This window comes from Anopheles coluzzii, chromosome 2 (genome assembly GCF_943734685.1).
Source record: "Anopheles coluzzii chromosome 2, AcolN3, whole genome shotgun sequence".
NCBI lineage: Eukaryota > Metazoa > Arthropoda > Insecta > Diptera > Culicidae > Anopheles > Anopheles coluzzii.
In genome coordinates this window covers 7,122,884-7,133,779 of record NC_064670.1, presented here as the reverse complement: position 1 = coordinate 7,133,779, position 10,896 = coordinate 7,122,884, and the positions used below count along the sequence as shown (strand labels likewise).

At 50.5% G+C, this 10,896-nt stretch overlaps 1 protein-coding gene across 2 annotated transcripts; it reads left to right on the top strand.

Annotated features, from left to right (window-relative positions):
• Positions 1-191: 191 nt before the first annotated feature.
• Positions 192-10,317, top strand: LOC120949924 (serine/threonine-protein kinase greatwall-like). Of its 2 annotated transcripts, XM_040367561.2 has the most exons (6): positions 192-595; positions 674-1,681; positions 1,754-1,914; positions 1,973-2,056; positions 2,124-3,191; positions 8,122-8,213. In XM_040367561.2, the coding sequence occupies exons 1-5, from the start codon at positions 404-406 to the stop codon at positions 3,124-3,126; spliced, it is 2,448 nt and encodes an 815-aa protein (XP_040223495.2). In that variant the 5' UTR covers positions 192-403; the 3' UTR covers positions 3,127-3,191; positions 8,122-8,213. The 2 variants fall into 2 exon arrangements, with proteins under 2 accessions (XP_040223495.2, XP_040223496.2); XM_040367562.2 differs by lacking the exons at positions 192-595; positions 674-1,681; positions 1,754-1,914; positions 1,973-2,056; positions 2,124-3,191 and adding exons at positions 5,350-5,527; positions 8,610-8,920; positions 8,983-10,317 and having other exon boundaries at positions 8,122-8,531.
• The last annotated feature ends 579 nt before the right edge of the window (positions 10,318-10,896 follow it).

Sequence of the window (10,896 nt, the reverse complement as noted above, 5' to 3'; positions counted from 1 at the left end):
TCGGACGACGAAATCGCACGTCCGACGTTATCTCTCAAATCCTATATAAATCTCGTCCGATAAAATCGCATCCGATGAGCGTTGCCACCGCCCTAACGCCAGTGTCACGTCGGTTTGTCGGTGGTTTTAGAGCGGTCATCTGTGAATCGGTAGGCATATAAAAAATCGGTAGGAATACAGATAAATCGGTATTTCTGGTCACTCTGAACCCACCGCACGCTTGCGGTTTGACGTATGGCCATTTAAATCTACAACTTGTGAGAAAAAAGCAAAAAAAAAAACGAACTAACGTTGTGGCGCAGTGCAATTGAAAGAAAACACGAGTTTCGCATATTTTAATGCGTAATGCGAACGGTTTGCGCGTGTGTTAAGGAAAAACTAAACTAAAAACTCCTTGCCAGCGATGGCCCAATCGGTAACGGCAGGTGGCTGCAAGGAACAGTCCATGATGAGCGAGCATCACACAACGCCCAAGAAGAAGGTAACGTTGGCGCTTGCAGAATGTGCCAGCGCCAACACAAGCTCGACCGAGGACGATTCTATCTTTCGCACGCTAGAAAACTTTACCGCCCAGAATGGCACAGCAAGCCCGAAGGTAATGTAAAGCACACGGACACGTTCATCCACGGCACGTCCCTTTAACGTTACCCGCTTTACCCTTTCCCGTTTGCAGCTGCCCACCATCAAGGACTTTAGCATCCTGAAACCGATCAGCCGTGGCGCATTCGGCAAAGTGTTTCTAGGTTATAAAAACAGCGACCAAAACAAACTGTACGCCATCAAGGTGATGCAAAAGACGGAGATGATCAACAAAAACATGGTCTCGCAGGTGATAACGGAGCGAAATGCGTTGGCCCTGTCCCGTAGCCCGTTCTGCGTGACGCTGTACTACTCGCTGCAAACGCTGTCCTCCGTGTACCTCGTGATGGAATACATGGTGGGGGGCGATCTGAAATCGCTGCTCGCTATGTACGGCTTCTTCGACGAGCATACGGCACGGTTCTATGCGGCCGAAATCTGTCTCGCCCTGCAGTACCTGCACGGGCACGGCATCGTTCATCGCGATATCAAGCCGGACAACATGCTGGTGGCCGCGTCGGGGCACGTCAAGCTTACCGATTTCGGCCTGAGTCGCATCGAGATGCGCCGTGATCTGGAAATATCGGACCTTATTAACTGTTCGCCGAATCTGAACGCACGAACGCCCGGCCAGCTGCTGTCGCTAACGTCCCATCTGTCGTTTGGCTCGCACGATAAGCGCATAGTGGCAGATGCGGCGGCTGCCGGCGGTGCCACCGCGAATCGACCCATACGGGAGGAAACGTCGGACCACGAGTCGGACAGTTCGTTCGGCAATTCGCGTCGACAGAACGATAGCAAAATGTCGGGCGTGAGTCCGTTCTTTTCCGCCGAGCAAAACGTGAGCGTGGACGAGGAGATAAAGGTGCTGCGTTCGGAGCTGACGATAGTGGAGGAAAAGTTCGACTCGTCCTCGTGCTACTACACGTGCAATTCGGATGAGGATGGCAAGACGAGCTCCGGCGGCAGCTGTGAGTCGGTGAAGCAGGTTCGCTTAAGGTTAGAACCGGCAGATGAACCGGCGGAGGAGAAGGAGAACATTGACAGCACAAACAGTGGCGAAGAGAAGGCGCGAATGAAGGATCCGTTCGAGTGTTTGATGGTAAGGCGCGGTGGGGATGATTGTACATTGCACATATGCACGTAACGCTTCCACACTTCAATTTCGTTACAGGTGTCGAAAAAGCTGCACCGAAATTACACGGGCGAAGATTCGGGCGTTTCAAGCAGAAAGAGCGATATTTCCAACATTCCCTGTGAACTGTCGGCGATCGAGAAGGTGGAGAACCACTCAAACAACAGCAATAAGGACTTCAGTTCTGATTTTTCAAGGAGGTATGTGTAATATGCATGGTAATTATATACTTTACTCACGCTGTCCTTTGGCTTACAGTTACAGCATGAGTAATATCACCGAAATATCGCACTCGCCCGTTCGGAATGGAATGCGTGGATTTAAAAGGCCAGAATTTGTCAGGTACGTAGCGCTGCTTTCATCTGTTTCTGTCATGGGCTCATATGAAAAACAAAACATCCACTTACAGAGGAATCAAACGTGGGCGCCACTTGGGGAACCGGGTAGATTCGCTCGCTTCAGACGTCGACGGCACCAGTACGGGACTGACGCAGGAGATCGACGTGCTCGACATCTGCAGCGAGATGCATCGAAGCACGCCCAAAAAGCGCAAAAGCGCCGCCTCCCCGATCAAGGGCGTGCTGAAGGTACGGTCGCTGTCGGACGATGAAATGCAAACGGGCGGCGACGCGATCGCGAACGTGATGTTCTCCACGCCCGTCTCCTCGCAAAAGCTACGCCGCGAAGGGGGCCAGCTGGGCAAGCTAAAAAGCACACGCTTCCAGCTGCCCTCCTCGATCGAGCAGTCGCGCAAAGCGAAAGCGTACGGCGAGCCACTTCCGCCGCACTTCATCAAAATGCCCGACGAGTCGGTAATGTCCCCGATCTGCACGACCGGTGCGACGGCGGGCTGTGACAGTACTGCGGGCGGCGATGCGATCGGCCCGGCGATCGAGAACACACCGAAGGCGGTGAAGACACCGTTCCGTACGCCGAAATCGGTACGCCGGGCACCGCTCGGGTCGGACGAGCGGATCCTCGGCACGCCGGACTATCTGGCGCCGGAGCTGCTGCTGCAGCAGGGCCACGGACCCGCCGTCGACTGGTGGGCGCTCGGCGTCTGCCTGTACGAGTTCCTTACCGGCGTGCCACCGTTCAATGACGAGACACCGCAGAAGGTGTTCGAAAACATTCTCGGCCGGCTGATCGAGTGGCCGTCGGACGAGGAGTCCCTGTCGCCGGAAGCGGTCGCGGCCGTCGAGCAGCTGCTCGAGATGGATCAAACGAAGCGACCGGCGGCGGAGCAGATGCAGCGGATGCCGTTTTTCGCCTGCATCGATTGGAAAAACATGAGCCAGCTGGAACCACCGTTCATTCCCAATCCGGACGATCCGCAGGACACCGGGTACTTTGAGGCGCGCAACATCATGCAACACCTGAAGGTGTCCAACTTCAATATGGACGCTTTTTAGGGGGGAGGTAGGTGGAAAGGTTCCCTCGCACACGGCGCGCACAGCTGGATACTGGCCGTGGGAATGTAAGTGTTTTTAATTACGCACTACACACACATATACATTTTCTCTGGATGTGTGTGTGTGTGTAAAGTTGAAAACGATTGTAGGTTTCGCCGACAGCACGGCCTGGGACAGGCGGATCAGGGAGAATAGTGCTAAAATAGGATATAATGGAACTCGTTATGACCAAGTTTTTGTATGTGACCCTTTCGTTTGTGTTAAATTATTGTTTAAGCGATACCACAGTGTAGATATATGTGATACGTTCAAAGAAGGACTGAAACTGGAAAATAACTCAGTAGTAAAAACATCACGATTATGTGTGGTGAATGGCTGCGGGAAAAAAGGATACAGCAAAAACGTTAGCCACCAGCTTGCCCCAGCCAGCAGGCGCGCAAAGAAGGCAAAGCAGAAATGGGTCAGAAATCTTGATAACGCACGAGCGAGTAGTAAGGATATGGTTCCTGTGATGTATGTGCCAACATTGCCAGCGTGCAGGAACCGGTCAGCTGGGGGAGGGCGCAATCTAAGATGCACAAAACATTAGATCGAGACTGCAAGATAAAACTGTCGCTGTGGGTCATTCCGGCTGAGAGCAGTTGCTAGCGCACAGATGGGGGTTGCTCAATACATTTAGGTTTAAAGAACTTCACTGTAACAGCGAGGCATGCAAGTCATAAGTTAGCGTTAATATTTGATATGTTTTAGCGGGTTAAAATAAATAGACAATTCGAAATGAAGTGAAGCCGCAGAATGGCTGGTTAAGATAGAATGTCTTCCGATGATACATTACTGCATTCGAACAAGCAAAGCCGTAAACGAATCCCTATGTAAGCTCGCAGTAGGATGGGTTCGTGCAGATTCGTGCAATCGATTCGGAACGATGCTCAAATCATCGACAGCACGTGTGCACGACGCTGTCCTCACGGTCACACGGAGGAGGCGGGAGGCATTGCTTCAATTTATTCAATCCCAACGGCCATCTGGCGCCTCTGTTATCGTATTGGTTCATAGTCATGGGGGATGGTTTTTTTTTTTGCAAAAATCCCATCCACAGTAATGAGCATCCGCGAGGCTCGATTGCATAGGCGGCGGCAAACATTATACATATATACAAACTATTTGCTGTGAGGTTTATGAAATGCTAATGGGTAGTTGGCAAAACGGCACACCATTGTCGAGAAGTGCGTAGTGCGGGGTGTTGGTGGTGTGCGGCAGCGATGAGTAGCTTTGTCGCGATCGTTGCTCGAGCTACTGTACTACTACTGTACATGCAAAGCAATCGCTGCTAAACATCATAATTAAACGGAATAGGCTCTCTTTCTCTTTTGCCAATGTGAGACAATTCCGTGCGCGGTGGCGGAGAGAGATGTTCCACTGCACGTGCACAATAGGGTACCGGGGCGTAATGGTTACGCCCGGGAAGGGGGGGGGGTGAGTATTTTTGAGGTGCATAATGCAGTTGTGGCTATGAGCAATGGCAAGTGTACGTGAGAGCTGCAGTTTAGAAATGTTCCTTGCACAGTAGAGGAGAGTTCGGTTGGTGACAAAAACGTACATGGTGGTTGTTCGGCAGTGTGTGTGTGTGTGTGAGAGCGAGCCGGACTAGCTATTTTAGGCTATCAGTAAGACAGTGGGTGGAAGCGATCAGTGATCACCTGGTAGTCGATCTTCAAGCAAGCCGCGCACATGTACTGTCTGTGACGAACTTCCTCAACTCAACCGTCCTTATCGGATCAATAGTACCTTAATTAGATAGAAAGACAAGTGAAGTGCAGCAGTACCGATTAATCTGAAAATCTAGATAGCTTCATTTTAAATTAACGGCTGTTGTAATTGATCCTTCTGTTCCTGGTGTACTGCGTACTCCTCGTGGTAGCGATAACGAATGGGCAAGATGTGTCACAGTAAAGTGCAACAGTGATCAAATACGTTATCGAGTTTTGATAAGATCAATCATCGCGGTGTATTGCCTTATCGAAGCAGCGATAAGGCGGTAGACTAGGTGACTAAATGAGTTGGATCGTCCTTTGCCGAGGGCCTTAGACATATCGATTTGTGTAGATAGATTCCAACGAATTACTGATTACTATCCCTAATCTTGTGTTTCTTTTGTCTCTATTCGCCAATTCCATTACGTGGTATGCATTTAAATTCCCTCTAATATATTTTAAACATTATGTATCCAAAAGCTTGAAAGGGGCGTGAAATGTGAACATTGAAAAGGAAGATAATCTTCGAGCCTTCGAACACTAACGATCAGTAAAAATCCACAGAAAAGGTGGTCGAAACCTTACGCGCTGTGATCATGTGGGGCCAAAACAGTTCCTTCATTCGCTTCTGCAACTTGTACTTTCGGGTGAGTTATCACAGCACTGAGGTAAAAAAAAGCTATATTTTCTCTTTGTCTGCCACCATATTGCACTCCACCAAATTCCCGCTTCAGTTCAAGCATACCTGTCTGTCTGGCACTGGCCCAGGCAATACAGTTCGCATCGATGTGTACTGATAGGATTTCATAAACACCAGTCAATCTCCCGTTCCCCCGCTCTTTGGCATCGCCACTCGATTGGCCGATAAGCAAGATTCTTGCAAATAGCCGTCAGAACATCGGTCCATCAATGTTTACAGCACCTTCGACAAGTGCGACGGGCTAATGCGCGTCCTACCCGTGCCCGTGGCAAACGGGCACACCGACTTCCGTAGCAGAAGGCAATGAAGTGCCCCCCGCTCATCATTCCGACACATGGTTTGTCGTGGTTGTATAGTGGACACCGCGCTGCACCGCACCGCATGTGCCTCGCGCGCCGGTTGGTATAGCGGATATAAAAATCAGAAGAAATTAGTAGCATTGTTTCAGTGTTATCACAGCCGGTGCTCGCACCGCTGCTGCCAGTGTCGCGCCCGTGCCGTGTGTTGTGATGTCAGTGTGCTTCGCTGGATCGTCGGACTGCGAGCCGCCATCCTAACGTTCGCGAAGCGCAGGAGAAGCATTTTTGGCATGCGTCGGCGGGATATACTGTGTGCAGCAGTGCCTTTAGCAAACCTGTTATGCTTATGCGTCTAGTTTTTGCGCTTCTTCACGGTCACGCGTCACACGCATAGTTGTTGCTGCGCCCCGTGTACAGTGTGGTTGGAGAAAGCTCCAGTGTGTGTGTGTGAACTCGAAGGTGTCGGAAGATGTTTTGCAAATAAAGAGAGCCACCCCTTGTGCTGCCACCATGCCCACTGTACCCTTTTGGGCTGGCCCATACTAAGTAAACGAACAAACACTGTACACCCCGAGTGTATTAGTGATTGTGCACGTGAGTTGCGACACGTTTTGGACTGCAGCGGCGGTGTGTGGAAGCGGTGTGCTGGAATTTAAGTGATCTTGAGTTGTACTTTAAACCCATCGGAGACGCGCGATCGTCCACGGCAGATCTGGTTTGCCATGGTATGAGCTAGAATATAGTTAATAGCGTAATAGCCCGATCAATCCTGTTTGCACTGGCCATCGAGGTGGAGGGGGGGGGGGGGGAAAGCGATAATCAGATGTACTAATGGCGTAATGCTGCTGATAAGAGAACGATGCAGCGGGTGTTAAAGATCGTGAGAATAGCAGATGGCACTGTGGTTGCACCATACGTGTCGCGGGTTTGGATTTTGTGTAAAAGCACGTGGAGTTTCGGTTGCTTTGAATCCGATTGATCCAATGATTCTGAATGTGTTATGGTGTTAAAATATGACCAATTGAACAAATTTGATAAAAAAGGCTAATGACGCTTGCAATCTACTTGATGCGCCCAGTGACTATGTCAACCGTCAAAGTGGATGAATTTTCCCACCATGTATCACACTTACAGTGTGTTTGTTGTTTAAGCTTTCACTTCGCAGTTAGTATTTCTGCTCTAAAAAATATTTACCCAGTGACTTGGAGTGGACCCTCCCCCTTCGATACAGAGACAGTCGTAAGGTCAATGTCAGAAACATCGGGTTTCAAGTTGTTGGGTTCTCGCCGGTCAATATTGGAATTCCCCCCAGCAGCGTCTGGAGCGGTGGGCGTCAAGTACAGAACATCCGATATCGAACATTAGTAAAAGCGATAAAAAACACTTTCCATCTGAGTATTGTCAAACACACTTAAGCTGGGGGAAAAAGCATCTTTTATACGGAGTTTTGCTCTTGGTCCTGATGAATATGATAAGTACTTGTTCATCTTCCAATTTTGGTATTAGTCATATGAGGCACCAATTAGTTCGTCCACTGTCCAGAACGTTTACCCTGGACATGCGGTTCGATGAAACTTAAACCCAATTACGCTGATGGAGAACTTAAGCACTGCAGGAGGTATAATGGGGCTAGTAGTGCGATAATTATCCCAGCCAGCGATCACGCGACACTGCCAGCCTCCTCTCTCTCTCTAGTTAGCGAACCGATTACTACCTCCAAAACCCCATTCGCGTGCCCCGTACCGTGAAATTCCATACATTCCTTCCAGCAACTTCGGGGACGTAGACACAGTTCAATCATACGAAATGACAAGGTCAGGAGAGATGGCGGAGACCACCGCTCTGGCACACCGAAACCGAAGCGCGATGACGATCGCTTCCACTTACTTCCTGTACGGGGGATGAGAAACATGGTGTTACATGCAGTGTAGATGCCGGGTAGAATTATGATAGATCTCTACGAGCCGGTACGGTTGCGGTCTCCGCGTCGTAGCCGGTAGTTTCCTTATACTACAGCGAACGTAAATGGGTGTGATTAGAGAGGCTACTTTTTCCCCGTGCAACCTCTTATCTTACCTTTTTCGCTGCGATGATGGCTAACGATGACGGTGTGAATGATGATGGGTAAACGAGGTCTAATTTTTAGGTCCACCGTAACGGGGTTTGTGCGGCAGCGACGTTGAATGGTTCGTGACAGTTTTTGACCAGTACACGTGTAATGTGTTCCACTGTCTCATTACAGGACCAGCTGCAGCCAGATGAGCAGCTTCAGCAGCAGCAGCAGCAGTCCACTAGCGACACCAGCACGAACGATATTTGGAACTATGTGGTGTTCGTTACCTTCGTTGTTGTTTCGGCGCTGATACCGATCCGGAAGCGGTTGTGCCGCCGCAGCAGCAACAGCAAAAGCAAGCAGGACTATGTGTTCGGGGCTGGGCATATCTCCACCCTGGCGATGATGCTATCGATCGCTCGGGGCACTCTCGGCGTCATCTCGGTGTTGGGCTATCCGAGCGAGTTCTTCTACCGTGGGTCGGCCATGTGGGAGTCGCTGTACGGTGTCATCACGGCCTATCCGATCGTTTGCTTCGTGTTCATCCCCGTGTACTTCGACTTGGGCATCACGTCAGTGTACCAATATCTGGAGCTTCGGTAGGTGCATAGGAAGGATGTCTCTTGTGTGAGACGATCATGCGACTAATCCATAATGCATGTTTCCTTTCCTTGCAGCTTCAACAGTCGTCTGGTGCGGTGTCTGGCGTCTGGGACCTACATCATACGCACTCTGTTGAGTCTAGGAGTTACGATCTACACACCGACGGTGGCGCTGAACACGATCATCGGTGTGCCGTACTGGGTGTCGCTGGTTTCTATTACGGTCATCACTATTTTCTTCAACGCACTGGGTGGTTTGAAGGCGGCAGTGGCGGCCGACGTGATACAGAGCCTCAGCATGACGGCGATGCTCGTAGGGATCATCATTTACTGCAGCATCACCGTCGGCGGGGTGGATAAGATATTGACCATCAGTTCGGACAATGGTAAGAAGTTGTGTTGGCTAAAGGTTAGTGACAATGACGCTCTCACGCTTCCCCTATTGCAGATCGCTTTGCCTTCTTTAACTTTGCCACCGATCTGCATCTGCGCGTGACGACCACGTCCGCCTGGCTGGGCGAGCTGTTCAATTCGCTCAGCCTGCTCGGCTGCCAGCAGAACTTTGTGCAGCGGTACCTCAGCATGCCCACGTTCGGGCAGATCCGGCGCACACTGATGCTTAACATTCCCGTCGTTATACTGCTGTTCTCGCTGCCCTGGTTCGTCGGGATGGCCATCTACGCCATCTACTGGCACTGCGATCCGCTGAAGGCGAGCGTGATCGCCAAGATGGACGAGATACTGCCCTACTTTATGGTGGACCGGTTCGACAGTGTGCCCGGCGTGTGGGGCATCTTCGTGGGGACGCTGTTCAACGGAGCGCTCACGCTCAACATCTCCAACATTAACTCGCTGGCGACGGTGACGTGGGAGGACTTCCTGTCGCTCGTACCGGCGCTGCGCAAAAAGAGCGACACGCATCAGCTGAACGTGATCAAGCTCGTCGGCACGGTCTATGCGGTGGTGATCATGGGCGTCGGCTTCATCGTTGGGCTGCTGTCGGGCGTGATCGAATCGTCGATGCTGATCATCTCGGCCACCTCCGGACCACTGCTGGGGGTGTTTGTGCTGGCCATGTTCATCCCGTTCGCCAACTGGAAGGGAGCGGCGTTGGGCATGCTCGCGTCCCACCTGTCGATCCTGTGGATTGTGGTGGGTCGGTTGATCGAGAGTAATGTCAGTGAACCACTGCTGGACACTTCGATCGAGGGATGCTACGCGGATCTGATGGAGGCGCAGAAGAATGCCACGCTGCTGGTGGCGGTAGCGCTGGAGGAGGGTGTGAATGCGGTGGAGACGAGCACGCTGCTCAATCGCATCTACTCGATCACGTACCTGTACTACGGTGTGTTCGGGACGGTGCTTACCGTGCTGGCGGGGGTTGTGGTCAGCTTGGCGACGTGGAGCAGTCACGATGTGTACAACATGAAGATGCTCCATCCGGCCGTCCGGTGGTTGTACTCGCGCTGCCCGTTCAGCGGCAAACACTTTGGTTCGTTCGAGGTAGCGGGGAAGGGCTATGGGGCGGGGATGAAGGAGGCGGTACCAAGGTGTTGAGCGTGGGATGTCCTATCCACCCCGGTATGTGATGCAATAGTTCCTATGCCTAGCTTAGCAGACTTCGTGCGACGTTCTGTGAAAGTGAGTGTAAATGTTGTGAAGAAGAGGGTGCGTAGCTTTAGCGAGTACGTAAGATTATTATGAATAAAGCGTTAGTTAATGAATTATTTAAGAATAAATGTCCAGAAAATACTGTTTTAAATATTTACGAAAGTCAATCTTTGCTCTGGGCGAACGATGTACCTCCCATTAGAGGAGCCAAGGTGTCTTCGATTGGCATTTAAATTAGAAATAAATTGTTTTAAAACGTTTAATGTTGGGAGCAGCATGGAATAAAGAGGCAAATGAAGACCATAAGCTCAAAATCTCTTTAAAAATACATAACCAACAACAGCACTAGAAAGTACTACTATCTCTTAAGTTAGGTTTTCCCTAACGAAAACCGCGATAAGCGAGGGACGCCTTAAGTCGGTATGCGTACAAGTGTGAAGCGCGGAACAGCAGCGAAGGTACAGCCGCACGGTGGTAGATCAACGTGGTCTTTGCTACTTTATCATTTCATTGGTTTCGGGCAAGTGTGTCGAACCCATGGTATTCAGCGTTGATGGTTGTATGACTTGGGGATACTAAAATATTTTTTTCGTTTTTTTTTTAACACAGCATATGTTTGTGTTACATAGCATATATTCGTTAGTATGTTCAAATCAATTAATTTTTTTTCAGACGTATAACAGCCACTTTGTTATACGCGGAAGAGGTTATACTGTAGTTCAGGGGCCTCCAAACTTTTCAGTTCGCGGGC